The sequence below is a fragment of the Fundulus heteroclitus genome, unplaced genomic scaffold, assembly GCF_011125445.2.
Source record: "Fundulus heteroclitus isolate FHET01 unplaced genomic scaffold, MU-UCD_Fhet_4.1 scaffold_28, whole genome shotgun sequence".
In the NCBI taxonomy this organism is placed as follows: Eukaryota; Metazoa; Chordata; class Actinopteri; order Cyprinodontiformes; family Fundulidae; genus Fundulus; species Fundulus heteroclitus.
This window is the reverse complement of record NW_023396689.1, coordinates 1,744,994-1,764,642: the sequence shown is the minus strand read 5'-3', so window position 1 is coordinate 1,764,642 and position 19,649 is coordinate 1,744,994. Positions and strand designations below refer to the sequence as shown.

Below are 19,649 nucleotides of genomic sequence, written 5' to 3'. Positions count from 1 at the left end.
GACGTTATTTTTTTGATCAAGTAGCGACGTAGCGTCCACAAACGCTACAAAATCCAGGACATAACTAAGAAATGAAACCAGGTTTGCTATTTTGAAACAACATTCAGAGTGAACAATCAATCTGAGTTGTTGGTTGGACATGTTCATGCGCGAGCTTCTACTTTGCCTCTCCTGTCTGTATCTATCGAAACATGCGCATGCGTAGAGGAATTTATGGCAAGCCGATTAGGCAAATTATCGTCCGTACAATAACGTGCAGTTCCAACCGGTATTTTACGCAAGCGCGCGTTTTTTACGTCACTGCGCGTTTCCAGCCAGAACGCGCGGTGACGTAAAAAACGCGCGCTCTCGTAAAATACGTGCGGTGGCGTTAATAACGTTTGGTGGCGTTTTTTGCATATTATATTATCAGGAGGTTGTCTTTTATGTGCTCAGCCACTAGATTTAAAGGTGTTTTACCCAATTAGAACACTGCAGCACCAGACACAACCAGGAGGTCCCTGATCGTTGGGGAAAGGCAGAAAGAAGATGCACCTTCCTTTCTGATCCTGTCTAAATCCTGCTTAGTTCAATAATAAAGTCTGATATCACACAAAACTCACTCTGCTTGTTCTCCCTACTTATGCCCTTGGTGCAGAAGATAAATGAAATCTTTAACAGAAATATTATTATTAATTCTGAAAATATTATCATGTGAATATAAATACAAAGCATTCAGAAAATGCAGCTTTATTAGGTGACCTGGTTTATTTTATTTAGCTTTTAATTTCTTTTCAACATTTAGTGAACAGAGTGAGAACACTACACAGTACCTTTAATTTGGTACTAATAACAGTAGTTTGTTTCATAGAGTACTGGGTACTGTACTAGGCAAATAACCTTTTTGTTTTAGTTCTAGCAGTAATTACTTCAGTTTGTATTTTATTATGCTTTTCATAAAGCAATGTCTACACTGTGTTAGGTCATTGGCTGATCTTTAATAAATGTTTTAACCAGTGTATCAGACTAATTTTCAATTGATCTGACATTAGGTTGGTACAACGTTAAGTAGCTTCTGATGTAGTTAAGCTACTTTAAACACATTTGTGTAACTTAGCTTGCTATATTTCTATAGGTGGTAGCTTTTGTGTAGTGAAGCTTAAGTTATTGTTGAGTAACTGATAGCTTAGCTCACTACACTGGACAAGTAGCTTGCCCAACACTACCTGTAAGTATCTATTGAGACACCTGCTTGTTGTATTTCTTGGCTGATTTTTGCATTTGTGATTTGAAAGCCTAAAAATAGTTTAAAGGCAGGAGAAGATCACATGACCATGCCATCAGCACATGTGTTACAAAATTTCCAGTGAGTAAAAACTGTTGGAAAAGAGCATACAGTCTGTTGGGTTTAGTATTAAAATGTAGTGAGCCTCTGTAACACAGGTTAAATATATCAAAGTTCTTGAAGTGTTCACTTAAGACTTTAAAGATGTGTGTACAAATATAGTTCTATGTAATAATGCTGTTTAAACTATCAAGTTTCAAAACAGTTTTATTTCAGTTTTAAACTTATACAGACTTTATGTTGCCAAGTCTGTTTTTTTGCTGTGAGACATTCAGGAAAGTGTCTATTGTGAGTCAAGATCCTTCTGTTAGCTTACATCCAGACCAATCAGCGCACCTCACTCAAACTCATTCTCACTATTAAGTTTCACTCATTCTGTCATACATTGCATAATGATTTTCACTCATACCGACTTACGCTTTGTCTCTCTCACAAACACATAAAATTTAAGAAAAAATATAGAGAAAGGCATCATTCAGCAGGAATTTGAACAAATCACGATACTACAAGGAAGGATTAGCTTCTAACTGGTTAAAATTATTTCTGTCCCCTGCATTGATTGGTCTGTTTTTCTGCTAACAAAGGGTTTGGACTCAACAATTAATCACACCTTATGTTTGTCTGTCACCTGGAAATTCTTTAGGTTAAATTGACCTTTGATGGATGTTTGTCAAGAGATATGTAATGATCCTGGCACTGGAGCTAATCCGTTTCTCTTTTTACTCACCTGCTCAGTCTCCACCTCTCTGCAATTAACCCTTACTGGCTCCACCTGTCTCCAGCTGCATAAAAGCCCCGTCAATTTCAGTCTCCAGTGCCAGAACGTCTTTAGCCATTCGCTGAGCACCTTCCAGCCTGTTGTTGAATCAAGCCTGTCTGTTGCCCGACATGATCTGCCTTAGGTTTTCCTGAGCCTGCCGAAGCCCTCTCTGATCCTGTCTGTCCGATGCCTGTCTGTTTAGAAACCCTCCCCCTGGACTGTTTCCCCGTGCGCCGAACATGGACCGAACCTGAACCCGACCTTGGATATCCCTGCTGTACTGCCGTTGGATCTTTGGTCTGAGAGTGCTCTGTTAGGAACATACAGGATAATAAGAGCTCTGATATATGATGGAGCTTGATCATTAAGGGCTTTATACGTGAGAAGGAGAATTTTAAATTATATTCTTGACTTAACAGGAAGCCAATGAAGGGAAGCTAAAATTGGAGAAATATGATCCCGCTTGTTGATTTTCATCAGAACTCTTGCTGCAGCATTTTGGATCAGCTGAAGGCTTTGAACTGCATTTTGTGGACTTCCTGATAGTAAAGACTTACAATAGTCCAGCCTTGAAGTAACTAATGCATGGACCAGTTTTTCAGCATCACTCCTGGACAGAATGTTTCTAATTTTGGCGATATTTCGGAGGTGAAAAATGGAAACTCTGGAAACCTGTTTAATATGGGATTTAAATGACATGTCTTGGTCAAAAATAACACCAAGATTTTTTACTTTATTACCAGAGGCCAAGTTAATGCCACCCAGATTAAGTGATTGGTTAAGAAGTTTATTTTTTGAGGACTCTGGCCCAAAGATTACAACTTCGGTCTTGTCAGAATTTAGATGCAGGAAATTTAAAGTCATCCAGCTTTTGATGTCATCAAGACATGACTGCAGTCGAAGTAACTGCTTGGATTCATCAGGATTTATGGATAAATATAGCTGAGTATCATCAGCATAACAGTGGAAATTAATCCCATGCTGTCTGATAATTATGCCGATTTTAAGCATATATGTAGTAAATAGTCAAATTCAAAGTCTTTTGAATTTGAATTAGAGGTTCTTATCTACAAGGTGATGCTTTAACAAAGGATAGGCTCACAGTTCAAAAACGACCCTCAGTTGTCATTAACAGTCCAAACTGCTGATTTTCCAATGTATAAGCATTCTATAAGCACTTTTTCCACATATTCTTGATCAACAGTCCATAGGTGTCAATGATCTAGAGGAGTGGTCTGTGGAACAGGCCATGAATTGTCTATGGGGACACTTCATAGTTCTTGGTAACATGCCAATGCTGTAGATTCATGCTTGTAGCAGTTTATACATACATACATACATACATACATACATACATACATACATACATACATACATACAAGGTGGTTGCCAGTAGTATGGGAGTAGCAATGGAATCCAGGGGATTAATCCTAATCCAGGATTGACAGGTAACAACTGTGGTGGTGGCTGAATACTGTAGCAGGAAGGGACATCAAGCTGATCATAGGTCATACACGTTGGTGGGCGTCTCTCCCTTGGTGTCAACTGGTATGTTGGCTCCTCAGGTTCGGCAGCAGTATTTGATGAAGGAGGGGCATTTGGTGAGAGATCATCAGGCAGATTCACAGCAGGTATGTTTTCTTCCTAATCCGGCATATTTTGTGTTGAGCTCCCCCTGCTGCTCTCCAACAAAGGAATGCACTGGTGGTGTAGCAGGGACTGAAACACTCAGTTTTACAGGTGGAGGCCTGTATTCAGGCTCCATATCTGGTTGAGCACTCCTTTTCTTTTGATTCTGCCGGAAATGGGGGGGCTTGAAGTGGCTTATAATGAAAGTCATAGTCATCTCCACTAGCGTCATCAGACTCTTGTGGCTCAGATGCATGCTGGTGCCTCCCTTTCTGCTTACCTTTGACATCTTTAGTTACTTCTGGCTACGTCTCTAAAGGTAAGTGGTCACAGGACATAAGCAAGTTTCTGTGCAGGATCCTGGAACGTCCCTTACCCTTTTCTGAACTCCCGTCATAAATCGGCATGTCAGGTCCCATTTGTCTTACCACTGTGTGAACTGTGTCCTCCCAATAGTTACATAGTTTCCCTGGGCCTCCTCTTGATGTCAGGTTTTTGATCAGGACGCATTCACTAGACTGTAGCACTCAACTCCTGATGTTTGTGTCATAGTGCCTTTTACTCCTTTGAGCAGCCTTTTGAGCGTGCTCATTTGCAATAGCATATGCTTCTTCCATTCCTTGTTTCCATTTCTCCACGTACTCTCACTGGTTGCTGAAAATTGAGTCTGCATACAAGCCAAAAAGCATGTCAACTGGAAGCCTTGGTGATCTACCAAACAAAAGGTAAAATTGTGAATAACCTGTCACTTCACAACGGGTACAGTTGTAGGCGTACGCCAGTTTGTTCAGAGACTCCTTCCTGTTTGATTTCTGTGTCTCAGTCAGTGTCTTAAGCATTTGCAACAATGTCCTGTTTATTCGCTCCACTTTACCATTTCCCATGGGGTGACAGGGTGTCGTCCTGGACCGGCCATGTCACTGAGTTTTTTTTTTAACTGAGAGAACAGCTGGTTTTCAAACTCTCCCCCTTGATCATGGTGGATACGGGAGGCAAACCCAAACTTTAGGACAAAGTCATTGAAGATGAGATTTGCAGCAGTTTTTCCTGACTTTGATGTGGTGGCATAAGCTTGTGCAAAACGTGAAATGATCAACAACAACAAGGATGTACTCATATCCACCTTTGCATCTGTCAAGATGGAGAAAATCAATACAATCCAGTTCAAAGGGCTGTGTTGCCACAATATTAGTCAGAGGAGCTCATGTTTCATGGCATGGCTTATTCTGCTTGAGTCAAGTACAGGCTTTAGTCACATAATGTTCAATGTCAGAATGCATATTCAGCCAAAAGAAGCGATCACGTACCAGAGAAATTGTGAGGTCTACACCTTGATGTCCCATGTTATTGTGCAGTTCTTCAAGCACTGTTTATTTCTATTGTTCTGGTAGGACCAACTGCTTGCGAGAAATTGTGGCCCGGTATAAAATACCATCTACTGTCAGTTTGTCCCATCCTCTAAAAAGGCATCTTATCTTTGGGCTTTCAGTTCCCGTAGTGGCAGTTTCAAATCTGTCTGTTTACAATCAAGCATGGGACGGATGACAGGGTCAGACATTTGCTCCCTTCTTAACTGATCCTTTGGTATGGGGTTGATTGATGCAGTGGCTTTATCATCTTTAACTGAAACTGACATAGATACAGCTGAAAGTGACCAATTTACATTACCCTCTTTCTGTACCTCAACTGCCTGGATCATGGCAGTGATAGCACCAGCTGGCAGGTCCTTACAACATTCGCTTATCATTGACTCTACATCCAGCGGCATCCTCGACAAGGCATCTGCATCACCGTTCGCTCTTCCTGATCTGTACTTTATTGTAAAGTGAAAATCAGCCAGCTCTGCAACCCATCTGGATGCATTTAGTTTTGCTGTAGACAAGATGTAGGTTAGTGGGTTGTTGTCGCTATACACAGTAAAGGTTGGTGCGTAACACAAGTATTCGCAAAACTTCTCTGTTATTGCCCATTTCAGTGCTAGAAATTCTAGCTTGCTTTTATGGTAGTGATAATTCTTCTCCGCTGCTGTTAAGGTGCGAGAGCCATAAGCAAGTTTGCCATCTTGTTGTTGATATAAAACTGCTCCCAAGCCTTGGTGTGATGTATCAGTGTGTACAACGAATGGTTGAATAAAATCAGAGAAACCTAACACTGGTGCGTGAAGCAAACAATCAATTAGCTGTTCCAGTGCCTGTTGGTGCTCATCGATTAATGTGATTGGCTTAGTTGAGGGCACGACATGACTTACTCCCTTACTTTTAGTTTTCTTTGGGTTGTTACAAACTTCATCTGGATCTGCTTTAAGGAGGTCATACAGACTGCTGGCCTTTCTGGAAAAATCTTTGATGTGCTCTCTATAATAGGTGAGTAGACCGAGCAAATTTCCTGAGCTGGCCCACCGTTTTTAGTCTGTCTTTCAAAGTCCTTACTGCTTCAATATCTGCTAGATCTACCAACTGGCGATGTGACTTTGTGAGGATGGACAAATTGAACTGTGGGGGGCAAATATTGGGTGTTTTTCTCGCTGCAGTGCTGCTGTTCACTATCACTGTTATTTTTTGTTTTTGGCATGCTCTGGAACAATACAGTGCCTTTTTACAGAATAAGCATTGTTTCAGTGTCTCTAGGGAACCTCCTTTGCCAAAACGTACACATTTCGCTGGGTATGGTTAACACTCGTCGCGCAGGGGTAACCACTTCCCGTTTAAAGGGGCTTCTCTCACTAGTCTCATTTCTCTGGTTTTACACCCTGCCTGGAAATGTTCTCCAGTCCCACATCTGTAGCAATGCATGCAACACTCATCTACTCCAGTCTGTTGGCAACCAAAACACTTCCTTGGAGTGTATGCAGGGTGGTTAGGGTGTAGGTGAGGTGCATACTGAGGTACAGGTGCTTGGGGCTGGCTGTAGTTGTCATAATACTACTGTTGTGGTGGTACAGGTGGCTGTGGATCCCTAACTGGAAATCTGGCTAATGGTTGGGCACAGGAATGTGGCCTTTTAGAGACGCAACACCTCTTTCAAGTTCTGCTAATTCTGTCAACAGTTCACGGGATACCTTCACTTTCGCTTCCTGCACATGGCTCTTTGCAGGGGGCTTTTGCTGTGACTGGACAACACATGCACTTGTAACTGGGTGTGGGGCACTAAACCTCTTTTTGTTCCTTCTTTCTGTTTCATTAGCACAGGCAATATTTAACTTCTCAAGTAAAAGCTCATCTGAAGTCTCAGTGTATATCAAGAGGGGCTGCATATCTATCCTAATACTGTCATTCTAGAGACCAGTAAGTATGGTATGTAAACACATACACTGGACTAGAGCTGGCTCATACTTAAGCCCTGATTCTGATTCTTGGGATGCAAACAGTACTTTTTGCCTTAGATCCAAAACTCTCATGAGAAAGCTTTGAGAGGTCTTTTTGCTATACTGTGCTTCAGAAGATAGCTGCTTATAAAGCTCTGTGGCACTCTTCTCTTGGAAGTGGGACCGCAAAATGCGTCTGAGTGTGGGAAGTGTTAGCTGAAGTTTTCCCTCTAAGTAGCTGTGCAAATTAGATCATACAAGCGTTTATCTGGTCCTTCACTAAATTGTGTCCCCTGCGTAACGCTGCGCCTCTTAGTTTCCATTCCGTTTCTTTCCTTCCTTTTTTTCTACGTTTTCATCTCCAAGAGATTTTTTATCTCTCAGACACCAAACTTGTGATGTTCCTATATGACTTACTATGCTGATTCACACTGAGCCGGTGTACTTTTAGGTTATAAATGTTCCTTTGCTCCTCACTTCCACCTGCTCACTGTTTAACAAAAAGTCACACACACACACACACACACACACACACACACACACACACACACACACACTATTTCTGGCCAAGCTTCACTCTGTACGTACCTTGTAGTATGCCCGTGCAGTATGCCCTGCGTAGTTGGAAACCTTCCTCGGCGCACGGAGCGGAAGCTTTTGGCCACACACAGGGCGTGAGAGCCAAAATAAAAATGACAAGCATAAACCAGGCTAAACGTTTCTGTTGAGACTGTTATTTTTTTTAGCCTTTAAAATGTTTAGGAGTCAATAATGACCGTGGATGTTACCTGTTGTTGAGGAAAATATCTCAGTCAGGCAGTCAGGTATGTCTCTTCTCTGTTGCCGGGTAAGATAACATGCAGCTTTAGTTTTATTGCAGGAGGGGGTAGGTCAGAAAATGACAGTTCCTCTGTTCGAACAGATTCCCCCTCCTTCTGAAAAAAACATGGGAGGGGACTTGGCCTTTTAAAATGCGTTCAGACTTGTGAAAAAGCCGACAGAATCCTGCATTGCCATGAGAGCAGCTTATAATGAATACTCCAAATTGTAATGTAATACTCTGTCTCCATATTTAATTCCTAATAAATCAAATATGCATATTGCAATGTTTTACCTCTGATCAACGTATTCCTCATTTACTGCCAAATCTGGAACCGGGGTAAGATGGGCCTTCAAAGATATGCAGCAGCAGGCCGGTACTTATATCTAACACTGTATACGTCCTAACTAGGGCTCTTATAAACAGTTCTTTTAATAAATGATTATTCTAATGATTATTCAGACAATTAATTGTGTAATCGATAAAAATTTACACATTCTGCTGATTCTTAACATAATTACTAAAGCTTATTGTATGAGTAATAGAAATGAAAAAAACTGCTAATCGGTGAATACTTCACTCTGAAACTAAAAAAGTTCTTGGATCAAAATGTTAAAAGTTCAGCCTTTTCTGGTTGACTTAACAGTGCAGATGCCTCTGTAGTCAAAATAGTCACAGAAAGTATTAAGTTCCACCTGTACATTACATTTTTTTTCTTTTTTAGATTAGAATAGATTTTATTCTATTTATATAAAACAGATTCTTCTAGTGTACTGCAGGGGCAAAGTTAAACTTATTGTTTAGTTTATGAATGATAATATGATGATAATGACACATTTATCAAGAAAGGTAAACATCTAGCTTAAATTAATGCATGATAAATACTACCTTTTTTTCATATCATTCTGACCAAGTTTTAACTTGGAAATAGCTGTACCCTAACCTGACCCTAGCCAGATTGATATCGCTCCGCCTAGCACCGCCTACCTTCACTTACATCCATCTGGGATCCCTCCCATAGAGAGTGATTTCTCCAACCAATTTTATTGTCCAGCCAATCAGGACGCAGGGCTGGAGTTTCATAGATGTGTTGTAGTGGAGAAGCGACCGTGAGACTGATTCAGACAATGGCGGATCGCATCAGGGAAGCAAGCATTAATCCAATCTACCTAATATTGTTTCATTAAAAGAACATCAGAGAACGGCTCTGAAGGCTTTTATTGGTGGAAACGATGTTTTCGCCCTTCTCCAGACCAGATTTGGCAAGTTTTGTTTTCCGGGGCGCGCCCGTGGCGGAGGCGCGCTCGTGGCTGAGCGGTTAGCGCGAACCATATTAGGAGGCCTTTAGTCCTCGACGCAGTCGGCCCGGGATCGACTTGGACCTGCAGCGCTTTGCCGCCTGTCTTTTCCCCCCTCTTCCTGTCAGCTCACTGTCAATAAAACGCGTGCCATTAGAGCCGCAAACACATTTAAAAAAAAAAGTTTTGTTTTTTCCTGTGTTGCTCTCACAGCGTCACGGGTTGGCTTCGGTGTGAGTGGTTGAAATAGCACGCCGATAAAGATGACAGACAAGGGGCTTATCCAATCATATGCAAGGATTTTTGATAAGGCCCAGCCTTAAAAAAAAGCAATTCCTATGGATCAGTCCCAGATGGATGTGAGTGGAGCTAGGCGGAGCAAAATCCATATGGCTAGGGTCAGGTTAGCTGTACCGTCCCACAGTGGGGAGATTCAGATGACAGCAGATTTACAGACAATACTGATTAAAATGAAACACAGCCCAATTTAAAGTTAAGCCGTACAACAGAAGAAAAACAAAACAAACTGCAATTATTAATACATAACGCCTAGTCAAATAAAAATAAAAAAACAAGTTGATTTGCAGAGTAATGTAATATTTTAAACATATTTTGTTACACAAATTAACAAAAACTGCAAAGACTTCCACAGAACAGAACCAGACTTTCCTTTAAATATATCGCTCTGATAAGTCTCTGCAGGGTTTCACTGGAACCTGCTTACGCTGCAGTGAAAGAGCTCCACTATGTCATCTCCATCTTTAAACTAAAAACCAGATATTTTGATTTTGCCTGCCCCCCAATAGTTCATTTTATGGGACACAGGGTTTCCCCAGAATTTGGGCTAATCTTTGCAGTAGGTGTCTTGGTGTGTTGAGGGGTGTGTGCAGTTAACTGTGCCAGCGGGATTTTTACCAAAATATTGCTTTTTCACCATTAAAAACAGCAGAACAGTATAGTGTTGTACCAGACAAGTAAAAGATAGGTAACCAAAGTGAGAAGAACATGATTTTTAATTGTGATGGCAGAAGTATCCAGTCAGTAGCTTTTGGTTTTACGGTGTATAAACATCTATCCATTATATGGTGGATATAAAGGCTGCTGATTATCAGGCGGCTGCGAGCAGCAACAGAAAACCATGCAGGGTACAGGCCGGCCTGCAGCACAGTAACAATGCAGAGGTCGCTGTCAGCAATACCTGTTGGCTGGAAATCCGTAGAGCCAACATTGGCACTGCCGTCTGGCGTCACACAAACCACGCAGTCTGTTTGTACTAACACTTATCTTAACTTAGGTTAAATCAGTCGGTTTGGAAGTGGCTATTTTCTTGCTGAATAATGGCAGTAATTGTCTAAACTTCTTTTACTTAAACACAAAATTGTTGTATTTTGCTTGGAAATCAGTGGCAACCACAGAACAACACACCGTAAAAAATTTAATTACGCATTGTTCAAGTAATTACATGTTCACAATTGAATGGACAGGAAATAGGAATTATTATTAACAAATAGAAAAATCCACATCAAACTGATAGGTTGCATCTCAGTGATGTGTGAATATACAATAGTGAATATTCCGAATTAAAAATACCTAATTGCCACAGGTGTTTATTCAGCGCATGCGCTTGCTGGCCAACACACGGGTTTTCTTTTCCTCTCAGCATCGGAAGGGCTGGACAACGTGCTTCTCTCCGGTTGAAGTTTTCTCCACTTGACTAGCAGGATGGCCAAACTTTGAAAAGGTACGTGTGTAACAGGCTTTAAGCATGTATTCCTCATTGTGTCCTACTCAAGAAATTATTTAACATGTCTGTGTGCGTTTTTATCAATTTCAGATTTTGATTGACCAGGTGCTAGTTTTGCACGGACCGACCGAGGGGGGGGGGGTACAAGTTTTGCGCGGGGGGTGGGGGGGGGGGGGGGGGGGCGTATCCATGTGTTTTTTTCCCCTGCCATTCACTATATGCACGCGCGAAAGCAACAACAAAAAAACGCATGTTAACGTCAAACATGCAAGCATATCGAGTTAGGTTTTTTTTTTTTTTTTGGAATGTTGGCGAAGCGGTAGCGTCTGCGGGAAACCCTGAACCAGTGTGGTATTTCTGATTTCAGTTTGCACAATGATCATGCGTCATGCAATGTTCACAAGTTAAGTGCATTTAGTCCTGTCCCACGGTGCCTGTCTATCTGGCACTAGCCATATAATTTACCAGACCAGATAGAGCTCGGCATATGGCAGATTTGAATTCAGCACACCCAAATTGACAATGTATGATTGTTTGCTGACTTTGTCTCACAAATGCCTTTGGGTGTCACAATCCTGGATTTCAGTACCAGTGTATTAGTTGTGTTCAGAGAATTGGATTAATTACACTGGTCTCTTTTATAAGTACAATGTCACCTGGTTAGCTTTGGTGTGTTCACCTGCCATCGTGGGATTGGCAAATGTGATTAGTCATGCCATAGGCCCTGCTGTAATTTGCAAATTCACTTATTGGAGCTCACTGCTTTCTTTCTTTCTGATTACATGTTTCAGATAGGAATACCAAATCTCCAATGTTCTGCAAGTAATGCGTTTTTTCCTCAGACCAGGACAATCTTGTCAGACACCAGGAGCTTCACCACAGGAGACCCCACCACTGGCCTTGTGTTCATTCCAACTGTCCTTGTGTGTTTAAAACTCGAGGAGCCTTAAAGTCACACCTTTCAAGACATCATGACAAAGGTGCAGTTGTTCATGATCAGTCTAATTTCACCTTCAAATGTGAATGTTGTGATTTTCAGGAAATATGTTCTGAAAGGGACTTCTTTAAACACCTGGGAAATCATCTTAAAATTCAGGAAACCGTCCAGTGTCCCTTTTTAGGTTGTGACTTTAAAACAAATGCTTACAAAACATTCAGTTCACATAAAAGCAGAAAACACAAGCAGTATAGTACTAATGACCTTAGAACTGTGATTCAGCCGTTTGCTGTAACTGCAGCTAGAAGTATTGATATTGGTGCTGCTTCAACTTTAATTCAACAAAAATCGAGTCATGTGTTGGAGGAACATGCAGTAGAACATTTTGATGGTACAACAGTTGAGAACAAACTTGCAAGTCTTTTACTGTCTATGCAAACTGTCTTGCATGTCTCACGAAGTGCAGTTCAAACAATAATTGAGGGTCCCCGTGATTTATTGATTTGCTCCAAATCCAACGCATTTCAGGCAGTTTCAGAGGTTCTGGCAAAACACAACCTTTCATCAGAGAACACACTAGTTAAGGAGATAGTTGACTCTGTTTTTGCTTCCAATCCATTACTGTCAACAATTTCTGAAAAGGGCTGCCTATCTACTGACTACAGAAGAAACTTGTATTTTGCACAGCATTTTTCTTTGATTGAGGCAGTGGAATATCGATACACTCAAGATAGTAGAAACACGTTTGTTTATGTACCATTTACTTTGGTGCTTGAAAACTTGCTGAGACGCCCAGATTATTCAAGTGCATTAGTTCTGAGTCAAGAGCACTTGCCTGGTGTTTACAGGACCTTCCAGTATGGACAGTACTTTAGGCAGCGCAATATTTCCCTTGGTGAAGAGACAGAAATCAGTATAGCCCTTTATATTGATGAATTTGAACTGTGCAACCCGTTGGCAACATCACGCAAGGTCCACAAAGTAGTTGGGGTGTACTGGGTCATCCTAAACTTACCAGCGAAGTTCAAGGCAGGTTTGACATCCATTCAGTTGGGAGCTTTAGGAAAGAGTGTTGATGTCAAGAAGTTTGGTTATGAGAGTTTTTTAGACCCCCTTATAAAGGATCTTAAGCTGGTTGGTCAACATGGGGTCTTTGTGGAGAACTTGAAGACGACTGTTAATGTGAAGCTGTTTTGTGTCTGTGCAGATAATCTCAGAGCACATAGTTTAGCAGGATTCCAGGAAAGCTTTTTTGTGGATAAGTTCTGCCGTTTTTGCTTAGTGAGTCATAGAGATCAGGGGATTTTGTTTTGAGAACTGTTGAACAGCACAATAAGTTTGTAGACGAGCTTAAGCGAAATGCAACACTTAAGAATGTAAATGGTGTTAAACGTGAGTGTGTTTTGAGTAAGCATTTGTCTAACTTTCATCCTGTAACGGGTTTCCCCCCTGATGTCTTGCACGATGCTTTTGAAGGCATTGTTCCGCTCGAATTAGCATTGTGCCTTTCAGACTTAGTTTCTAAAGGCTTTTTCACTTTGGACCGACTTAACCACAGCATCAGATCATTCCCCTATAAATACACAGATGAAGTCAACAAGCCTAAGGTCATCGCTAAATTAGCCCTTTCAAATAAGTCTATTGGGGGAATGGGCATGAAAACTGGGCGCTGCTGCGGCTGCTACCTCTCATGGTTGGTTGGCTCGTCCCAGAGAGTGAACCGTCATGGGAAATATTAATGGACTTGAAAGAGATTGTTCAAATAGTTGTTTCTGACAAATTCACAGAAGAAACATTAAGTTATCTGGCATTTAAGTTATCAGATCATCGCTTACTACTTAAAGCCACGTTTCCTGATTTTGTCTTAAAACCAAGACATCACATAATTGAGCATTATCCACACCTCATACGCTGTTATGGTCCGTTAGTGGAACTATGGACCATGAGGTACGAATCAAAGCACAGAGTCTTTAAAACTGTCGCTCGGAATGTACAAAACACAAAGAATGTATTGCTTTCCTTGGCTGCAAAGCATCAGCAGTTAATGGCATACAATTTGGCTGGAGAAAGCCTCTTTAAGCCTGACTTATACATCGACAAAGTTGTAGCTGTTCATGTGGGAACTTTGGACAGTGCACAGAGATCTGCGGTGTTAAGAAAATTTCCACATGTTGACACGGTTTCTATTACTCGTAAACTCGAACTGTTTGAAACAGAATATTCTCAAGGCATGATTGTTACAGCTGGCCATTGCAATGGGCAACCAGAGTTTTTCAAAATTTTGAGCATCATTGTCCATGGTGGCAAAGTATTATTCCTGTCAAAGAAGCTTGTTGCCTGGTACTTTGAGCAATATAGGTCTTTTCAAGTAGAGGACAGTGTCTATGGTGAAATCATGGTTGTTGATGTCAATCAGTTGAATCATTTCTATCCTTTGGCAGCTTACCTTGTTGGGGGAAAGCTCTGGGTGACGCTGAGGACGCATTGCTAGACGAATCATGGTGAGTCTTGCGTAATTCCCAAACTAGTCTCATAAATTCCAATTCTATAAATGTGTTTGTATTGTGTAATGTATTGCACTGCTTCATAAAATAAAGGGAACACCTAAACAATGAAATGCAACTCCCAATCAATCATACTTCTGTGATACCAGCCTGTCCAGTTAAGAACCAATATGCATTGTGAATTGATTTTGCTTACTGTTTTCCTGTCTGGCAAAGTTTTTCGTCATATGTGCATTATGACACCTGAAGTCATGATGAGGTAGTGTCTCTCAATTTGCTCAGTGACTGCAACTCATCTGAGATGAGTTGCAGTCACTGAGCAAATTCAATGGGTGACAGACACTGCCTCGTGGTTAGTAAAGCGGTGTGAAACTGTCCAAAATACACATGTGACCAAATACTCAGCCAGAAAGGATGAAAAAACAGATGGTCTGAGACTCCACCTGGCAAATAACAATTTTTTGGGCGTATTTTAGTAATTGCCAGTACTTTCTGTCTATTGCTTGTTAAATATTACCAAAAGTAGGCAAATGGATTCACAATGAGTTGCTTTGTTACTGGACAGGCTGTTATCTGACATATAATTGTCTTGGGAGTTGCATTGTGTTGCTTTGGTGTGACCCTTATTTTTTCGAGCAGTGTATTTTCCTTAACCTAAATGTTTCCTGTTCCATAGGTACTGTTGCTTAGAGTTGCACTATCTGCTGATGAAGCAAGACGTGTCCAACTTCCAGAATTGCCAGAGTCTGTGGATGCGCTTGTGGATTTCCTTAAAGAAAAACTACAACTTCAGAGGGATTTCCAATTGCAATTTGAGGACCCTGAATTTCAAAATGCCCTTTGCAATTTGTCAGAGATATCAGAACTTCCACCTCAACGTGCAGTTCTACACATTAAGTGGAAAGGGCATTCAGCTTATAAAGATCACTTGGATCTATCGAAGTCCCGTAGATCCATCTCGTCACTCGACACTGCAAGTCTAAGCTCACCTGCAACTTCACCCAGCCCCTCAACCACCTCCACAAGAATTTTGCGCAGTGCGTCAGAGTGGCCCTCTCCATTCCCTATCCTTGCTCTGTCTCTGGATGTTTAGCTGAAGTTAAGAAAAGGCAATGAGGCATATGAGAAGACCAAGAAAAGCATTGATGTTACAAGAGACATTAAGACAGACATTCTTGACAAAATTGCCCATGCTGCCTTTGATATAAAAGCGTACTTTGAGCCTCACGAAGTAGAATCCATTGCAGTTGCTTTGATCACCAAATACCCACGCCTCAGAGATGTTGATGGCAACGGTTATGATGGCTGGCTTGGCAGTATCCGGAACAAGTTCAGCAACTTCAGAGCAAAACTGGGACTGGCAGGTTGCAGTGACGTTTTCCTCAACAGCAAAAGGAAGGCCAATGGAGAGACTGGACCATACACACTGATGAAGGCCAAGCGTGGGGAGATCAACCATTTTCCTGAACATCCAAATCAGCAGGATGATTCCTCACTTGAACAGCATAGAAAGCTCTTGGTGGAAGCATCAAAGACAGCCAAAATAGATGAGAAATTTGTAAGAGAAACGATGGAGATTACCTTTCCCTGAGGAGAAGGGAGATTGTTGATGACAAGCCAATGGTGGTAGAAGTGCAAGACAGATGGCCTGCTTTATTTTTCAAGGAGCAGGTAAGAATTTACAAATTTGATACTGCTGTAGACATCTGGTTACATTTCCATATGCTGAGAACCCGTTTGACCTGTTCCTTTTTGTGTATGTTGCTTTGTGTATTTGCCAGATTGATGCTGAGTTTTTTCGCATCACAAACAAGATGCTATTGAGGACCTTTAGAGCTGCAGTGGACAATTACACTCCCAAACTACTTCGTCTGTACTGTGCCCGAAATGCAGCCTTTGGAAAGGATATGGATGATGTCATGGCGAAGCTTGATGATGAGATATGTTGTGGTTGAAATTCTTAGCTTTTTGGAAGACTGCTCAAACCAGGCCAGGCTTTTTTTTATTTTAAACTGATCATATTAAAAACAATGGACATATTTTGCACTGCTTCAAAAACCTAAAAGGAACACCAAAGCAATGCAACTCCCAGGTCAGCCATACTCCTATGTCAGCTTGTCCAGCTAGAAAGAAACAATTGTTGTGAAAGAGTCTTTGTGCAAATTTAAGAGGCAATGGGTAGAAATTAGAGGTGCTAACAAAAAAACAGCCCACAGTTATTCTGTTGTGGTGGCCACAGATCGTTTCTCTTTCTTTCTGGCAGATGATTTTACCGAGAGGCGGTGTCGATCACTCACTGAATTTGCTCAGGTAGTGCTGCTCATCCAAGATGGCACATCGTGTGCTGTTGAACATCGAAATTGTCACATCCACCATTGGCGCCCTATGCTCTTCACAAATGTTGTAGGCAGCATTGCCTGTGGTATAAGCAAATTACTCCCCGGACCTCATGCCCTCTAAATGAAGTCTGTTTCTGATCATTTAGAGCAGAAACATTCACGGTAGTGGCCGGCAACACTCGTTTTGCGGGGCTCTGGCAGTATTCTTCCTGTGCCATATGTTGCAAGGAAGAAGATTGCAAACTTGCTGCTGGGTTGTAAACCATCCATGTCCTCAACGTCCCCTGGTGTGCTGTCACGTCCCCTGGTATCTCCTCCATACTCTGAACACTACTGATGGGTACCGCACACATTAATGAGCCATCTTGGATGAGTACCATTAGCTGAGCAAATTCAGTGGATGATCCACTGCCTCATGATACCATCAGGGATATGAAACAGTCAGGATGCACATGACCAAAAAAGATGATCTGTGGATGCCACAGAGGAATAACTATTTTTGGGGCATTATTTGGTTATTACTTCGAAATTCTATCCATTGCCTGTTATATTTGCACAACAGAAAGCAAAATTAATTCACATTGTGTTGCTTCCCAACTGGACAGGCTGATATCATAGATTGACTTGATCATGATTCACTTGAGTTTTATTGCTTTGTTTTTGGTGTCCCATTTATGTTTCTGGAACAGTGTAGTTGCTGGGGAAAATCTTTAATTAATATGGGAGTAGAAAAAAAATTAATGAGTAAAAATATTTTTACTATTAGAAAGTGTTTGAACCATAATCACTAAACAGTTTTTCCTGCTTTTTTGGCATAGACCTCTGACATCCTCAGGCACCGCAAAGATGCTGCTCTTCGAGGACTTCCAGTATTTCTCCGTGAGGACCCTAAGGAACTTTTCAAAGAATGCCTTGTAAGTAGTCATTAGCATCAAACAGGAACTACGCTTTTTCCAACAAATCATATAATGACTTACAGTGCCTTTTTTATACTGAGTATACTATACTCATGCACACTCAAACTGAAAGTATGCTGACACATGTAGGACAGAGTAATAGAATACAACAGAGAATAAAAATAGAGTATTAGTGTAAGATGAGGTAATGAATAGAAGAGGGGTGGGTGTCTTTGTTGATTCACCTGTGGCACCTCCCTGAAGGCAACAGTTCAAACATCTCAGTGTCATTGATCAGCTGGGGGGGGGGGAATGCATAGAAATTCAACATAAAACATGCAGTGGTATTGGGGAGGGTAGAGTGGCACAGACTGAATAAGTGAGTGTGTGTGTATGTGGTGGTACTGGCATTTCTCCTGGCATCCCCTCCATGCTCTGGACACTGCTGGTGGACACGACAAATTTTCTTGCCACACATTGATGTGTCATCTTTGAGAACCAATAACTGAGCAACCTCAGTGGATGATACTCTGCCTCATTTAACCTACATTGGAGGTAGGCTACAGGGGTGTGAATACACGTGACCAAAAATCAGATGGAAAGTATTTGGGTGGGGGTTGGAATGATCTGTGGATACCACCTGCAGACAAAAAACAAATATTTCTGGGGCGTAGTTTGGTTATTACCTATAATTGCTGCTCATTGGTTGTTAAATTTACAAAACTGCAGGCAAAATTAATTCACAATGAGTGCTTCCTTTCTGGTATGATTGACGGGGAGTTGCATTGCTTTGGGTTTGGTGTTCCCTTTATTTTTTGGAGCAGTGTATAATACTAGTGTTGTGTAGTGTCATGTAATGGGACCCAGCCCCATGAGTTTTGTCATGAGTAGATGGTACAAGAGGGGGCAGAGCAGATTTGCAAAGTCAATGTGAGTGTAAAAATCCTTTTTTTGTGCTTTTGTTTTCTGCAGGAGACCGATGCAGATGATGTGGCTCTCCAGGGCGTGGCTGTGGCCATTCTTTATGTTCTCAAAGACTGTGGTCTAGGGACATCTACGCGAGTGCAAAACATTGCCGTCATCCTCGAAGAGAGAGTTGTTTTGGAAGATATGCCAGATACTCCAACTGCTCTGGCATACCTTTTTGGCTTCCTTTATGCCATGAATATCTCCTACCCAAAGGCTCTGAAGTATACCTTCGATACTTTGCAAAATGTCTTCATGGAGATTGGTCCAAAATGCACACAGCGTGTATGATCTCTGAAAAACAAACTGGCACTGTAAGACTGACGATGAGGCTGTATTTTGAAATGCGTGTTGGTTACATCAAGTTCCAATGATGGCCCATGTTCTCACGGTGTTGGAATATGGCTGTTTCTGAGGGAAAAATGACATTTTATCAAATTTGCACTTGAAGAGTGAATACAAAGTTGTATTTTGAAGTGAATACCGACCAATGTTCTTATTTTACTCCAACATTGTTAGCGTATGGCTGTTTCAGAGAAAAATAAGTGTTTTTAAGGGTTTTATTTTGATCTCAAGGGCATTTTTATTTCAAGCTCAGTTTACGTACCAGACATGTTGAACATTATGGTATTTAGGTTGTGCACGCCCATGTTCTGAATCAGCCATTGTGTATGTAGCACCCCACTGCCCTGTCATGGAATAACTGGGACCCAAACGTAAATAAACTGGTGGGGTGCCTATTTTTTTGGGTTCTTTAATTTCTGGTAGATACCCTTCAGGTTTACCTAAATCAAATTAAAATGTATTCCTCTGATCACCACTCACTCGACTTATAAAGGAAATAACTTAAACAATTCCAGACAACCTGCTACAGAAAACAGTTCCGTTTAATGAAAACTCAAAAATAATATAAACATCAAATGCTCAGCCTTGACTCAGGTTACCCACTCTGTTAAATGGCACAAATAATATTATTAACCACATAGGCTTCTACTGCCTAAACTTAAATATCCCTCAAACCAATATAAAATAAAGTTTGAGCACTTTATCAACCCTTTTTTTTTTTTCAAAAACTAGTTCAACACTTTTTTTTAACACTGGAATCCAACTTTTTCTTCTTCACTAACA

At 41.2% G+C, this 19,649-nt stretch overlaps 1 protein-coding gene across 2 annotated transcripts; it reads left to right on the top strand.

Moving 5' to 3' along the window:
• The first annotated feature begins 10,572 nt into the window (after nt 1-10,572).
• LOC110367338 lies at nt 10,573-18,988 on the top strand. Of its 2 annotated transcripts, XM_036130121.1 has the most exons (7): nt 10,573-10,876; nt 11,671-11,859; nt 14,258-14,317; nt 14,997-15,991; nt 16,102-16,260; nt 17,478-17,573; nt 18,528-18,988. In XM_036130121.1, the coding sequence occupies exons 4-7, from the start codon at nt 15,941-15,943 to the stop codon at nt 18,810-18,812; spliced, it is 591 nt and encodes a 196-aa protein (XP_035986014.1). In that variant the 5' UTR covers nt 10,573-10,876; nt 11,671-11,859; nt 14,258-14,317; nt 14,997-15,940; the 3' UTR covers nt 18,813-18,988. The 2 variants fall into 2 exon arrangements, with proteins under 2 accessions (XP_035986014.1, XP_035986015.1); XM_036130122.1 differs by lacking the exon at nt 11,671-11,859.
• The last annotated feature ends 661 nt before the right edge of the window (nt 18,989-19,649 follow it).